Raw genomic sequence first — 14,171 nt, 5'->3', positions numbered from 1 at the left:
TTCCATACCTGGTCCGGGACCCTGCAGATGGTTTGAAAATCAACCTAGTGAGTATCAGGGGCCAGTATGCAGTCTATTATAGACATCTACTAACGCCTGGCCTTCTAATCACCGTCGAGGGAGCTGGTTACCCCTGGTATAAACAATAAACCCTTGTTATATCTACATATTCCTAACGTTGAGCTTAATATACAGTATAATTGTAGGAAACGTGACCCCCGGCCATCAATATTGACTAGACTTATCAACCTTAGAGACTTGTAATAGATCCTTACTGAAGTATCACCGAGCTTGCCTAAGAAGTTCGATTTCATCGGTCACGACGATAGCATTTGGCGGAAGCGTGCGCTTACTAGGCCATTTCGTGCTTGGGCCATTAAGCTTTATGCGATCATAATCGCGAGACGAAATGCTCTGTTCACCGTTCCGTTGCTGGAATATATATTGGTAAAGTGGACGGTAAGTGGGGATGGATGTAGCTAGAAATTCCACTGCTAATTCCGTAGCAGTGAGTAAGCCAGATGGTATATTATCCCCTAACAGGAGTCAGTTGAAATGGGTTAACTCGAGTGTGATAATCGCGGGACACCTTACAAGTCGCGTCTGACGTTTGCCCGAGCTTGGTGATGTATTTCAACTGAACAATGCTCACGATACAAGTTCTATGGAAAACATTCAGTATATCTATTTCGACACGAAGTGAGTAGGGGACCCAATATTTACCCAGCACCCGCAGCGAACATAAGTAATAACATCCACTTCTTTTGGCGGGAGACCTAAAGCCGTAGCACCAATGGAATCGGCATGGTGAGGATCGTAAGTTCTGTCACAAAGTTGATCACGTAGGCCACGAGCGCCGATTTCCCATAGTCAAAACAGGTCCCGGAGATGCTCGGATCCCAGGACGTAGCAATAGGAATGCACTGTAGATCTGATGTGATCAAGACCTGAAGGGCGAGTGCCGTTGCTACTGTGGCAGCTACCCATGTAAGACGGTCGAACCAAGCTACCCGAGAACCAAAGAGTTGGCGATATAATAGTAGGACACTCCACTTGAGGAGTGCTAGGGCACATGCGTATAAGTTTTCGTTGGTAAGATTGAACTATAGTTACTAGGGTTAACACAAATCTGATAGGTAGTGCCTTGTTGAAATGAACTTTTACATGAGAGATGACACATCAACTCTATCGAAAAGGCTGGAACAAGACTTACAATCTGTAAGAGTCGAACATCGGTGGCAAATATGATATGACGACCTGCACCATAACGTGTGGTAAGGCCAAAGCAAACAATGAATACAATGTAGAGAAACTGACACGGGTTAGCCAACGTAGAGGCGGGAGAGAATATAGATCGAGTAGGACTACTCATGCGAGGAGAACAAGCCAATCGTTTGGGTGTAGCTGTAATGAACCATGCAGAAGTCTTCGAGAGATGATGCGAAGGGCCACGAAGAGGGTAGATGCCACAGAGAGTATTGCACAAGCCACGATTATATCGGGGACTAGTGTATCACTTGCATGCTCTTGCATCCAAGCTATTTCTTCCTTGGTAGGAATCTTTGGGCCCGGCATTTGGATATCTTCAGAAAATCCCGTGAAAGCTTTGTGATGAATAAGTGATGTGATGTAAGGTTAATAGGTAATAAATATACAATTCTAACAGTACCTAACAGGTGTCCCCTTATACTACGAATGGCAAAAGGATGTGCATAGATTCAGGCTACGGGTCGTTGGCAAGCCACATACGAAGCGCGGGGGAAAGAAATGATCAAAAGGCGAACTGGGGACCGGGAGACTGTCAGCCCTATGAGGAGCTATGAAGAAGTTATAAGCTACAAGGCTATACTGAAGAAAAGGTCATTGCTAAAAGGGGCTAACAACGGAACTATTGGAATTACCTGTATGTATTATGCATGGTCATGACCAACAGACCAGGATAATAACAGGTAGGTAGATTATACTATACCTCTCTATCCATGCTTGTGCATATGCACCCTATGAGGGTGAACCTAAAAAGTTTCTATTGATAGAATGACCTAACTGATTAAGAGTATTGGCTAGGAGCGCTTATGGCTAACCGCATAGTTCAATACCAAAGTTTCCAAGGCTTGCGTAAGGAATAAGTTTCCTACCTAGGTAGGTAGGTAGCTACCTGCCCAGAGGTATCTGTGGTGTTGCTTTTTTCGAATACCCTAACCAACGAAGAACACTGTAAAGAGTCTCACTTGAGACTCGTTGGAACAAAGGAGTTGTTTTGCATATAGCTTTGGCTTCAAAGTTACTGTATTTAGAGTTCCTTGAGGAACAACGAAGTTGTTTTCCTACCTCATCCTCTGCGACGTGACAAACACATACTATAATATAGTAGTCAATGCGTAATTCTATAGATTGCTGCCTATAACAAAGCCCCGACCTTCTTTAGCGCGGCGGGCTCATACGGACCATGTTACAGGAGATGAAATAGATAATACTCGATCTTATTATTAGACTCCCAACACGCAGAAATAGCATAGGAATATGAATTCTGTTGCAAATACAAGTCAAACCCTAAAATATAGAAGCTGTAACTACCTAGGTATCTAGTACTTCTGCTGGTCCTTTGAAGGCGGGATACTAAGACTTCCCATCCCAGGGACTTGACCTAACCAGTTTGGTCTGAATATTGCAATATGACTTCATCCCTTCAATACCCCATTCTACTCCGAGGCCGCTGTTTTTATGGCCACCAAACGGGTAGCTAGCACCAAGTTCGGCATGGCTATTGATCCAGACTGTTCCAGCCTGTAACTTACTAGCCATCCGTTCTGCCTGGGCGATGTCTTGTGTCCATACAGAAGCCCCAAGGCCATATCGGGTATTATTCGCTCGCTTAATCACGTCCTCCTCATCAGTCCATTTGATGATGGGAATTACAGGACCTGGAATATCAACATTGTCAGAAATTGTAATACTTAATGGGGTTGTCCTGTTAACTTACCAAACTGCTCTTCGGCGACGATCTTTGAGTCCTCGGGCGGGTTGTCGATGACAGTTGGAGCGACGAAGTAGCCAGTATATTTCCCGGCTCCCGGCGTTGGCTTAGTACTTCCGGCTATAAGTTTAAGACCGGTCCTTTCAACTTCAGAGAGCAGCTCTCGCACGCGTTCGAATTGCTGTACATTAGTAAGAGGAGGGATAAAGGCGCCATCCGCGAACCCATCACCTAGTTTCAAGTGCGGCAATACAGCGAGCAATGTTGCCACGACCGTGTCATACACGGATTCATGAACATAAAGGCGCTTAATTCCACAACATATTTGCCCAGCGTTATCGAACGCAATACCTGTGATGGTAGGAATTGCAGCCGGGTCCACGTCTGCACATACGATGGCTGGGTCATTGCCTCCGAGTTCGAGAGTAACCCTCTTGAGAGTCTTGCTACAACTCTCCATGACCTTTTTTCCGGTTTCAATCGACCCAGTAAATGCAATTTTGTCAATATCGGGATGTTCCGTCATCCATGGTCCCAGCCTATCGTCACCACTAAGGGCTTGAAGCACACCGGGAGGAAAGAATTGTAGCCCTAGCTCCGCTAATTTAAGGTTGGAATAAGGAGTAAATGGTGATGGCTTCAAAATCATGACATTGCCTGTCAGCAATGCAGGTGCAATCTTGCCGCATGCTAGAGGGTGCACGGGGTAATTCCAGGGGATAATCGCCGCAACGACGCCAAGAGGCGTGTAGCGCGTCGAGATCCGACGGGTGCTGTTGTCTTCAATCACCGTTTCTAGAAGCGAGAGCTGGCAAAATTCACGAATCCACTCAACTCCAGTTCTCATCTCTAGTTGAGCTCGAGGGAACTATCGATTTGGTTATTAATTACCATTTACACCATCCGTCATGGGATAACGCAATATCATACCGGTTTGCCTTGCTCTCTGGTGATCAACGCGGCAAAGTCGTCTATTTGAGCCTCAAGAGCGGACGCGAACCCTTCCACGGCCTTCTTGCGGTCTTCCCAAGACACTTGAGCCCAGGATTCTGCCGCCTTTTTGGCAGCCTGGACGGCCTTATCAACATCCTCAATCGTACTGAGGGGGACATCAGGATTGTTTTTCAGGGTTGAGGGATTCACCGAACGACGCGTAGTTTCAGTGCTGGTGAGTTTCCCGTCAATGACGTTGAAAAAATTATCGAAGCTAATAGGCTGAAAGGATGGCATTGTTGCGTCCGACAACGATTGTGGCGTGGAGCAATCTTAACAGTAGGCTAAGTGAGGCCAAACGGATATTGAAACTCAGCTAGAGCATAAGATAGGGGTTCAAATAATCTAGAGATGTCAACCCGCAAGATAAATGAAGATGTAAGCGGAAGGTCCTTGGTGGGAAAATTGGACTCGAAAGTATGGTGATGTTTGATGTTGGTCTGCCAACTCTTTGATGTTGAAAAAGCCACCCCTTATTGTAAGCGTTCACACTCCAGAAATGATACTACATCTGCAGTGAACAAACACAGCCTGCCGCACTAGCGCCCATTCCAGTTGGAAATCGCACCAACGCGAGGTTATGTTGCATGTCAATAACAAGTTAGCTTAGCTATAACCGCCAACTTGCGGGCGGCCACAAATTGCACATGCCAAGCCATTGAAATCTCTTTGGCATGGACATTCTCTTCGACTCAGAAACTAAGGGACTATATAGCAACTGTGATGAGGTTATTTTGTATGTTTTCTCCGCCTGTGGTAAATTAAAGATAGATACCTTTAACGCAAGTCAAGTTGCACTGCGATTCTATAGAGGCTTCCATTTCATCCCAGACTCCTCGAGCTGGACTAGACGGCATAAGTAAAATCAGTAGTATAACTGCTTCTCCATATACGATATATGAAATCCCTTAAAAGATGTTTTAGTCTTTAGTGTATTCGGCCAAAAAGCTATTATTGCTAATAGCATACTTTAGGTACCACCTACCTTGGTATATACTACAATCTAATTAAATTTGGCCCTTGCATGCACCAACGTGGAGTTATACGGCTGCGAGCAGCAATAGCCCCGAAATAGCATCCTACAAGCTAATTCAGTCACTCCTAATTGCCTTTTAAACAACTTTATAGCCGCCGATATGATAAATGGAGGATATCACCAACCATGATGGATCAGCGGGTCCAATAAGCCAAGCTCAAGCTTGATTTGCCTTGGATATATCTTATCTTCTTTTTTAGCATATTTGCCCCAGTCGAATAAAGATTTTCTATTACATGAGGCCACAACTTCGGGTGGCACAGGAGCCGAATGGTACCAAACGACGATACAACCAACACATTCCTTCAACGATAATGCACCCAATAAAAACGCCTAGAATATTACGCGCCAACAAATTTCCGAATTCGGACGAACTGGCTTGATACAAGATCCATATCCATATACCATAATCCATAACGGAGTTCAGGCATTTGATGTGACTGAATATATGGCTTATAGGAGGTACCTGATATATAGCAACAATTCGGCCAAATAAACCCCAATTCTCTCACTTGAGAATCCTTGGGAACAAAGGAGTTGTTTTCCTACCTCATCCTCTGCGACGTAACAGTGATCCTACTTGATGGTCCTAACCTTAAAATCCCATGTATAGATTGCCATATCCAACACTGTCTCCGTGGCGATGGATTATACACTCAATATAGGAAGTAGGTAAATGGTAGTGATCCACACACACCACAACTTCCATACAGCCTCGTCAATAGCTTTGCTCTTACCAAACAGTGTCAAGAACGCCATAACACTCCCAATAGATACGGACACCGACCAAGCAGTCCCCCTCACGTTCCAAAAGATGGGGGATACCAGCGACCAGAAGAGTATGAAAATGGCCAGCAAAGCTCGGGAATATGTTTCGGCGTAAAGGAGCGGTAACGTATTACGATGCCGAATCTTGTCGCCATCTATGTCCGGGAAGTCTTGAGCAAACACAGTGGTAGTAATGATGACAGAGGTCAATACTAGCCAACGGCACAGCTTTTCCTGTTGATCACCAACCTGCTGTGGGCCGCCGAGGAGGATGCTGACAGCACCCCAGCCAAAGCAGGCAAGCCCGCCAGCGTTTATCATGTTACGCTGCCAGGGGCCCGCATCTGAGCCGTCGAGATCATTATAGAGCCAAATGAAGGTCATTAGGGTTACACTGGGTAGCAGCCCCCCAATAAGTAGGCTAACAACGACACTCGTGGGAACCAAGACTCTCAGGATGGCTTGCGCTTCACTAGTAGTAATTCGTCCTGCAGGTAATGGTCGCCACGGTTTGTTTAGCCTATCTTCCTGCACAGAGCTCGCAAGGCGCTGGTTTGCAATGTTCTCGACCAGTAGGTGAAGCCAGAGCCAGCCAAGCATGTAGGGTGATCGGCTTAAGATCTGAGCCATACCCTCTTGGGAGTTCTTGGTGGTAGAACGGGTTAAGGAGGTGGCTGTAGAAATTGCAAAAATGCTCTGTGGGATAATCACTGTTTTAAAATCGCTTTTCGTGAACAGGAACATTGTCTTGGAATGGTAAATAATAAGGTGAGCTATCTACATTTTACAGAGTCACAAGTTAGTTCAAGGTAATCAACTGAGGAACAAAAGCTAAGCAGGGATGCTGATACCTTCTTCGGGCGGGTTGTATAGAGACTTCCATTCTCCCCGCTGATATTCGTCTTTGCCGCGATAGACATCTTTTGTTGAATCTTCACAGCTTTTAGTAATGCAAGCCAGAAGTGTAAGCCAGAAGAGAACAAATCAAGGTATGAACTATACGGTTTCCGTGGGAAGATATTGCCGCAGGATATCCTGTTATTTATACTGCTTCGCGATACTCATATCATGCTTATCCCTCACCTAAGCCTCTTAGTTTTACGAGGTAGTTCCTTTACTTGGTTAGCACCGATAAGGCTAATACGCTGTTGCGCGACTTGTGGTTATAATACATATCATGAATCACGTACTAAAGCCCGAGCTTATTCGGAATATTATACATAAGGCCACCCTTCGGGTAGTATAAGAGCCCCAACTTTAACTTGCCTTAGATAGCTTACATATAGCTTTTCGAGCCATAACAGATACAATACATACATTGAACGGCCGTTGGGCCTGCGGCTGATCCTGAACGGTCCTCTGACCTATAGCTTTTTGTCTATCATACCGAACGGCCGCTGGATTATGGCGATGACTACCTCTAGAGAGGGGGCTTTCGAAGTGCATAGCCTATGAAAGGAACCAATGAAACATTTCTTCGTCGACAATACACCTAGTAAAGGCGCTTAGAGTGTTGCTTACAAGCGAACTTCCCAATTTAGACGAGCTAGCTAGATACAAAATCCAGATCCAGACCAGACCCTGAAAGAACAGAACAAAATTCGGGCACTAACCGCAATTCTCTATATGGTCGTGGAGTTTGTCCACGATACTTCTGAAGTGGAGTATTATCAGCCTTAGGTACCTACGTGCGTATAACATGATTTTATCTTGACAGGGTATAAATCATAGTTTCGGATTCCTGAGCTTAACTTAGGTATGTACTATATATATCCGTAAGGCATCCTGCCCCTGTATAAGACAGGCAATACTAGGTATAAATCGATCCACCAGTACTATGTAGAAGTCATGTACCTCTTCGTTTGCTTTCGTCTCTTTAACTTGTGATTCTATTCACCAGCCTTCGCATTGCCCTTCGGAAGAACTTTGAAGTAGATATGTTACCATCTTATGCATACTCCTGAAGCTCAGTACCAAGATTCACTTGAGAATATCTCTTCCAGACGATGGGACTCAACATGCCTTATCACAAGACTGCCTGCACTGCCTTTGCTTTGACTTCATGCTTAGTCTTTGCACGGCTCGTCGATCATTTGATGCAGCCACGAGATCTCACTTGGTGGTTATCCCTAGGCATCTTGGGTATCATTCAGATTGTGAGCACGCCTACGTCACAGGCCTTGATAGAAGATACTAATTATAAAAGCTATGTTGCATGCTTCTCTACCGACTCGCTTTTCACCCCTTAGCAAAGTACCCAGGCACTCTTTTCGCAGCCTGCACAGACCTGTGGTCGGTGTACTGGATCATCAAGGGTAGTCGGCACCTAGAGCTTCATCGCCAGCACCAGAAGTTCGGTATGCAGCAGGCAACACCTATAATCCGTAATCTGTTGTTCTAATAGCATGCCAAGAACATTTGTGCGTCATGGGCCCAACCGAATCTCCGTCAACTCCGCCACGGCATCCCGCGCCCTCCACCATGTGAACGCTAATGCTTCACTCTCTGACACCTACGGCTCTTTCAAGTTTTTCTTTGGGACTGAGATGTCCATGACGACGCTTGACGATCCTCTCCATATGTCCCGACGCAAGATCAATGCGACTGCCCTCACACCTACCGCAGTAAAAAACCTCTCGCGCAGGATTACGCCTCACGTTGACACTTTGATCGATATATTGAAAAGTGGCCTCAAATTTCCAAATGTTGCAAAGGGCGAATGCAACGAGTGGGGCCCTTCTCACGATATGGAAGTTCTACTAAAGTACTGCATCGCTGACATCATGGCGGATACGACTTTCAGTCACCATTGGAACGCACAAGGCGACCCTACGTACCGTCACTTTATTCACGGGTTTCCGCAAGGGGTTGCCGGGATCCACCTAACCGGGCATATACCATGGATATTCCGCTTTAATCTCCATAAAGTGTTCTTCAGGGAATTGCTTGAAGGGGTAACTAAGCTTAAGGCGGCGAGTGATCTATTCGCTGATAACAGGGCCTCACGTGACCCAGATGATGGCAAGGGAGCAGACATCTGGTCAACTTTGCAAAAGGCTCAAGACCCAATTACAGGCCGCGGATACCTTCATGAGGAGCTCAGGTCGGAATCTGGTTTATTAATCATCGCTGGCACGGATGGCCTCATAACTGCGACGACCTCGACCCTATTCTATCTACTTCATAACCCATCATCATTAGCTAGACTTACTCGAGAAGTACGAGACACCTTCCCCCTTCACACAGCAAAGGGGCTAGCGATCACGTTTGCAGGCCCGGAACTACGAGGTATGTCCTATCTATATGCCTGCATTGACGAGGCCATGCGCTTGAGCCCCCCCGTGCCTAGTATCCTCCCGCGCTGTGCCCACCGCGGTGGGATTGTTGTCGAGGGGGAGTTCTTCCCGGAGGGCACCAACATTGGAATTCCTCATTACAGTCTCCACAGAAACGAGACCTATTTCCCTCGCCCCCTCTCGTACGAGCCAGAGCGATGGATGCCGAAACAGTCAACGAAGGCCTCGGAGCAGGAGAAGACTGAAGACGATGACACCGCAGCCAAGGATGCTGGAAACCAACTAAGAGCCGGTGCTGGTCTGACAATCTCTTACACACCTTTTGGCGCTGGGCGGTATAACTGCGTTGGGAAGTACTTGGCATATCAGGAAATGGCCTATATTCTAGCACGCCTGGTATGGCTGTTCGACATGCGCGTCGAACCCGGTAACACACTTGGAGAGGGTACGGGAACAGGAGAGTGGGGCCGCTTCAAAAAGGAGGAGTATCAGTTGTACGATGGTTTTGTGAGTGAACAGGAAGGCCCCGTTGTGCAGTTTAGATACAGGAAAGACCTTACTGCTGCTACTTGATAGACTCCAAGATATCGCTCGGAACTTGAAGGTTAAAGCCAGGCATGGCGTGGGCGAGGCGGCGGAAGGAATGTATATAGTGATTAGGGGGTTGGCGTTCGGACCACTAGCTAACCCCTACATGAGAATAGGGGTCGCCTCTCCTTATCGGTTGGTAGGAATATTGCGTTTAAATGCAAAACCGGAAGTATATCGTGCATTACAGTGAAATCGGATTGTGATGCCGTGCAACCTACAATTAAATTGCCGAGTGGAGGCCCCTCTGTTTGCAGGAAAACGTAGAGTTACAGAAGAGCTTTTTGGACGCATTTCTTAAGAGCATGACACTGAAGGGTGATCGACCGGTTTTGCCCCTAAGGTTAGTCTAGTTTTACAGAAAGAGAACGTCGGGTATAACGATGCAGAGGCCGATATTAAAGATCCCCAGATTGTCCAATTCGTCACGGTTCCTTTTGCCGACGAGACGGAATTTACGGACCACGTTGTAGTCCACCTGAACGTGTCAGCGTCGAGTTTGTCGCAGAAGGAGACGAACCCATTAGAGATCGATATCTTTATTACGTTGCGATACCTCGACACGCGAGGGCAAGAAATACATATACTACACCGGTACCGCGTCCCCGTGACGAAGGGCTGGGTGCGCATCAGTCTGAGGAAGGTAGCGGACGACCACCCTCGCATCGGGCTTGGCGCCCCCATCGGGAATACCGCTCGGCGGACGTGCGGCCTGTGGATAGTGGGGCGGTGTACGCGGTAGACGTGGAGGTTGTGGCCGACTAGCGTGGTCGTCAGCAGGGGCCATCGATTGGTGCTGGATTGTCTCGTCAGGGGACACGCAGGGGGGAGGGGACAGGGTTGTTCGAGCATAATTCCGATGGAGATCGGCCGCGAGATCACTTGGAGGGGTTTCATAGTATTCACTTTGGCTCTGGGCGGAACAATTGGGTTATGTTGCCCCTCATTCCCACCCTGTTAAGGTACCTACTGTATGGTATGTGTGCTACATCATGCAGGTGCCTGGTAGATACTGTTTTAGAAATGCATTGAAGCTGCGTTTATATGCGCCAGTATATAACGCCGATGTCGTAGCCACATACAAGTAATCTTATATAGGTAACCAACGTCTCTTGGGTATATCCCTTGCTTAAAATAGCGGGTAAATAGCTACACTTAGTTCAATACTCTTTTTCATGTCGTCTACACACACCCCTAACAATCTTCGTGCACAGTCCAGGTTCATCACCACACACGACGCCTCCGGGAAAGCGATATTTAGCGATGCCATACCAGAGCAGGCGCCAGTCCGCCAGGTCATGGGCGGGGACATGTTATTCAGCTTGATGTACACGACGCAGGGATTCCCCGTATCGATGGCCGACGGCAAGGACATAAAGACGTACCAGAACTACCTAACCAACACTCCAGCGATCAGCATCCCCAGCGGAACCGCGTGTCGTACTGTGGACTTTCCGCCCGACTACACGACGCCAATGCACCGGATGCCGTCTTGCGACTTCGGCGTCGTGCTGGAGGGCGAGGTAGAACTGATACTGGACTCGGGCGAGACGCGGCTGCTGAAGAGAGGGGATGTGTCCGTGCAACGTGGGACGAACTACGCGTGGCATAACACAAGTAGGGACAGCTGGGCGAGGATGCTGTATGTGCTACAGTCGGCGGAGAAGGTGGTTGCGGGAGGGATTGATTGAGTAACTATAATTTGACCATATTTATCGAATCATTACTACTGTAGGTTTGGCAAACACATACACCCTTTCTCCAGTAACAGGCACCTAACAATGATTACATATCGTGGGGGTTGAGTTAGAGAATACCTTATCCCTAAGGAGTGGATTCTCTGATTTGTGGCGTTCGGAGTTAAGAGACAAGGTTTATCGTCATATATAATATTTGGATTTACAACAGCTGCGAATAATTAGATGGTGGCCATTATATTTAGAATCATGCTGAACGTATAGAATGTAAATTGCCGTAGTACAAGGGTAAGTGATACCCCTATTAATAGGGACTCCCTAATGCATTGTCAATCCTGCCCCAACCCTACGTCACTAATTCCCCACACTCGAACCGGCATTCTCATGTTGGGTATCATCAGGTAATAGTTGAGTATATGCCATCAGTGAAGTGATAAGACTGATTTCAACACCTGCTTCAGCTTGGAAGCTGAGTCCTTTTCCCATCTCGGACTCCTCCACACCACAAAGTAGTCAGGCCTTACGAGCACACAGCCAGAGTCTTCAACGCCTCTGATCCCCTCCCAGTCGAGGTATATGTCCTTATAATCTTGTCCGTACCCAATCGAATAGGCCTTAATCGGCACGCCAGTTTCGGAAGATAGCTCTTCTGCCGCCTTCTTCCAATAGTGGCCGCCAATGCCGGTGAAGAGCGTAAACCGCCCCTTTCCGGCCAGATCAATGGTAGAGATGTACTTAGACGGGATGTGGTTCCCTAGCCATACGTGCGGAAGACGCGCCCCTGGGTACGTGGTGGGATGATAGTACTGCAGCGGATCTCTAGTGAACGCCGGCATCGCTCCTTGGTCGGCTTGGTAGACAGCCGAGGAGACGTAACGCTGGTTCATCTCGATGCCGAGACCGTGAACCTCTCCGTTGGCTGCCCTGAATGCCTTGGACAGCCTTTCCCTCCGAGCGACACCTTCCGGTGATTCAGCGTAAATCTCTTTTTGAACTTTCATACGAGCTTCCGCTGTTACCTCCGTGGCACCGAGAACCTCAACAATTTCCTTTTGATTCCTGAAAGATGCGTTTGCTCTGGGCCATAGTGAGATTGATGACCCTTTATAGAATGTTGGCCGTGCTTCAACTTACTGGGTAATAACATCTAGTCCAACTGGTTGACGCTCTATACTGTACGTGCCTAACAATTCCTTTCCTGCTAAACCTATACAACGAACGTCTCGTTAGTACACGCATTATATTTGGAGTAACTCCTTTTATCATTTACCTTTTTCGACAAAGTTAACCTTCCAGGCAAGGTTATGCGCATCTTGAACGCAAGTATTCGACCCCAGACCATTAGTCGGTGGGTGCCGGTGTACCGCATCTCCTAAGCAGAACCTATTTTTTTCGCATCTTTGTCAGTGGGGCCATACTTAACGGGTTGTTAAGAGGTTGGGTCTGTACTAACACATTGCCCTTGGAATAGTACTCTGCGACTGTCTCGTTGATAACCCAAGTAGATACGCCCAATATTTTTACCTCGGCTGACTCATCCCCAATCAACTCACGGATACGTTGAATGTATTCTTCGTTAGACCTGACCTCCCTAGGGGCATTGGGAGCAGGGAGTAGAATACATAACCATTCGAACCACGGCTTGACCATCCTCATGCACCCGGACAAACCCCACTCCGGATTCTCCCGATCGGGTTGCAGAATCCAGTGAAGATTACCTTTGCGAGTCTCCATGAGATGCGATAAGTCTGCCTGGAACAACAGATTTACTGCAAACCCCTGACTAGGTCGCCGTATCATTGGAATTTCGACGTGCTGGACGACCTTGCTTCGCGCTCCGTCGGCGCCAAACAAGTACTTGGAGCGAACTTGAAACGTTGTATTGGAGAGCTTATCCAGCAACGTTGCAGTCACTCCATTTTCATCCTGCTCGAACGTTAATAGCTCAGTATCCCACCGACATTTGAAGCCGTTAAGTGTTGCATATCGCGTCAATAACGGTTCCAGTAAGGTTTGAGGCAGATCCAACATCTTGGACGGGCTCGCGAGCTCATAGTCCCCCTAATCACGAAACTTGTCAGATTGTGATTCGGTATTGACAAAGAAGAAGCTGGTATCAGTTGAAGTAAGGTACCTTTCGTTTTGGGTCATTTCCCCAAGAATAAATACGACCATACTCTAAGCCGGCCATGGTATTGCACCAGCGAGTGTGAATCATGGTATTATTCTGTGTTCCTAGTTTATAGCATTCCTCGTCGATTCCAATATCCCGAAAACAGTCTACCCTCTCATTAGCCTTTATCATGAGCTTCTGGGGTTTGATATCATACCCATCGCAGCCATATTTGTGATGTGAGCTCTCGGCGTATCGGCACTGCTTGGATCTCGGCTTATAATGAGACCCTTCATCCCTAAGAGAAGACTGATATTAGAAACTAGTGGTTTTTATTGCCAGGAAACTTTAAAGTCTCTTCTTTTTTCCTTATCCTTATCCTTACCATACGAGGCCATGAAGGCTGCCAATGAACCACCGGCAGGACCGGTTCCTATGATGAGGTAGTTGACATGCAGTAAAGAGGACGAGGAGCTACTAGGCTCGTTCTTTGATGCGGTCATGGTGAATAACTTTACGCGTTAGTAATACCTATAAAAAACTTGATCAGTTGATGTAATTATGTCGATGTAATTAGCCTCACATTGCAATGGGTTACCATACTATCCCCAAGCTTTTAAATAAAACCTGTTCAGACGTTTCTCTGCAGCTCCATTCAGATTAACTAAGAAATATGTAATTCTCATCAAGAACGACAAGCAAGTCT

General features: G+C 47.0%; 7 protein-coding genes across 7 annotated transcripts; 2 read left to right on the top strand and 5 right to left on the bottom strand.

Annotated features, from left to right (window-relative positions):
* Positions 1 to 134: 134 nt before the first annotated feature.
* On the bottom strand, positions 135 to 1,818 carry F4812DRAFT_443426 (uncharacterized protein). Its single transcript, XM_047935401.1, has 4 exons — positions 1,214 to 1,818; positions 724 to 1,103; positions 595 to 662; positions 135 to 536 (listed from the first exon to the last, which is right to left on the bottom strand). The coding sequence occupies exons 1-2, from the start codon at positions 1,370 to 1,372 to the stop codon at positions 777 to 779; spliced, it is 486 nt and encodes a 161-aa protein (XP_047786762.1). The 5' UTR covers positions 1,373 to 1,818; the 3' UTR covers positions 135 to 536; positions 595 to 662; positions 724 to 776.
* A 560-nt stretch (positions 1,819 to 2,378) lies between these two features.
* On the bottom strand, positions 2,379 to 4,640 carry F4812DRAFT_212226 (aldehyde dehydrogenase). The gene is made up of 3 exons (XM_047930354.1): positions 3,905 to 4,640; positions 2,981 to 3,842; positions 2,379 to 2,921 (listed from the first exon to the last, which is right to left on the bottom strand). The coding sequence occupies exons 1-3, from the start codon at positions 4,202 to 4,204 to the stop codon at positions 2,617 to 2,619; spliced, it is 1,467 nt and encodes a 488-aa protein (XP_047786761.1). The 5' UTR covers positions 4,205 to 4,640; the 3' UTR covers positions 2,379 to 2,616.
* Positions 4,641 to 5,112: 472 nt separating this feature from the next.
* On the bottom strand, positions 5,113 to 7,089 carry F4812DRAFT_443422 (UbiA prenyltransferase family-domain-containing protein). Its single transcript, XM_047935400.1, has one exon. It carries the CDS (start codon positions 6,513 to 6,515, stop codon positions 5,652 to 5,654), a length of 864 nt encoding a protein of 287 aa, XP_047786760.1. The 5' UTR covers positions 6,516 to 7,089; the 3' UTR covers positions 5,113 to 5,651.
* A 589-nt stretch (positions 7,090 to 7,678) lies between these two features.
* Positions 7,679 to 9,825, top strand: F4812DRAFT_468076 (cytochrome P450). Its single transcript, XM_047938735.1, has 3 exons — positions 7,679 to 7,927; positions 7,978 to 8,123; positions 8,185 to 9,825. Exons 1-3 carry the CDS (start codon positions 7,778 to 7,780, stop codon positions 9,638 to 9,640), a joined length of 1,752 nt encoding a protein of 583 aa, XP_047786759.1. The 5' UTR covers positions 7,679 to 7,777; the 3' UTR covers positions 9,641 to 9,825.
* On the bottom strand, positions 9,797 to 10,716 carry F4812DRAFT_212155 (uncharacterized protein). The gene has a single exon (XM_047930352.1). It carries the CDS (start codon positions 10,550 to 10,552, stop codon positions 9,953 to 9,955), a length of 600 nt encoding a protein of 199 aa, XP_047786758.1. The 5' UTR covers positions 10,553 to 10,716; the 3' UTR covers positions 9,797 to 9,952.
* Positions 10,717 to 11,570, top strand: F4812DRAFT_212156 (uncharacterized protein). Its single transcript, XM_047930353.1, has 3 exons — positions 10,717 to 10,796; positions 10,870 to 11,386; positions 11,462 to 11,570. Exon 2 carries the CDS (start codon positions 10,954 to 10,956, stop codon positions 11,344 to 11,346), a length of 393 nt encoding a protein of 130 aa, XP_047786757.1. The 5' UTR covers positions 10,717 to 10,796; positions 10,870 to 10,953; the 3' UTR covers positions 11,347 to 11,386; positions 11,462 to 11,570.
* A 204-nt stretch (positions 11,571 to 11,774) lies between these two features.
* On the bottom strand, positions 11,775 to 13,968 carry F4812DRAFT_462861 (FAD binding domain-containing protein; the record flags this gene model as incomplete). The annotated part of the gene is made up of 7 exons (XM_047938110.1): positions 11,775 to 12,429; positions 12,487 to 12,559; positions 12,623 to 12,735; positions 12,806 to 13,413; positions 13,487 to 13,632; positions 13,683 to 13,763; positions 13,851 to 13,968. The coding sequence occupies 7 exons, from the start codon at positions 13,966 to 13,968 to the stop codon at positions 11,775 to 11,777; spliced, it is 1,794 nt and encodes a 597-aa protein (XP_047786756.1).
* Between the last annotated feature and the right edge of the window lie 203 nt (positions 13,969 to 14,171).

Source organism: Daldinia caldariorum (assembly GCF_022478825.1).
Source record: "Daldinia caldariorum strain CBS 122874 unplaced genomic scaffold F4812scaffold_20, whole genome shotgun sequence".
NCBI classification, from domain to species: Eukaryota; Fungi; Ascomycota; class Sordariomycetes; order Xylariales; family Hypoxylaceae; genus Daldinia; species Daldinia caldariorum.
This window is presented reverse-complemented; position numbering and strand designations above follow the sequence as displayed.

What these genes read in the sequence shown, in the direction of transcription:
- F4812DRAFT_443426 (XM_047935401.1), bottom strand. Translation starts at nt 1,372, where the DNA reads ATGAGTAGTCCTACTCGATCTATATTCTCTCCCGCCTCTACGTTGGCT. An exon ending in ATGTTCGACTCTTACAGATT is followed by an intron (nt 1,104 to 1,213) that starts GTAAGTCTTGTT and finishes TAGTAACTATAG; the next exon opens with TTCAATCTTACCAACGAAAA.
- F4812DRAFT_212226 (XM_047930354.1), bottom strand. Translation starts at nt 4,204, where the DNA reads ATGCCATCCTTTCAGCCTATTAGCTTCGATAATTTTTTCAACGTCATT. An exon ending in CCAGAGAGCAAGGCAAACCG is followed by an intron (nt 3,843 to 3,904) that starts GTATGATATTGC and finishes CCAAATCGATAG; the next exon opens with TTCCCTCGAGCTCAACTAGA. An exon ending in CGTCGCCGAAGAGCAGTTTG is followed by an intron (nt 2,922 to 2,980) that starts GTAAGTTAACAG and finishes TTGATATTCCAG; the next exon opens with GTCCTGTAATTCCCATCATC.
- F4812DRAFT_443422 (XM_047935400.1), bottom strand. Translation starts at nt 6,515, where the DNA reads ATGTTCCTGTTCACGAAAAGCGATTTTAAAACAGTGATTATCCCACAG.
- F4812DRAFT_468076 (XM_047938735.1), top strand. Translation starts at nt 7,778, where the DNA reads ATGGGACTCAACATGCCTTATCACAAGACTGCCTGCACTGCCTTTGCT. An exon ending in TCTTGGGTATCATTCAGATT is followed by an intron (nt 7,928 to 7,977) that starts GTGAGCACGCCT and finishes TAATTATAAAAG; the next exon opens with CTATGTTGCATGCTTCTCTA. An exon ending in CTTCATCGCCAGCACCAGAA is followed by an intron (nt 8,124 to 8,184) that starts GTTCGGTATGCA and finishes TAGCATGCCAAG; the next exon opens with AACATTTGTGCGTCATGGGC.
- F4812DRAFT_212155 (XM_047930352.1), bottom strand. Translation starts at nt 10,552, where the DNA reads ATGAAACCCCTCCAAGTGATCTCGCGGCCGATCTCCATCGGAATTATG.
- F4812DRAFT_212156 (XM_047930353.1), top strand. Translation starts at nt 10,954, where the DNA reads ATGGGCGGGGACATGTTATTCAGCTTGATGTACACGACGCAGGGATTC.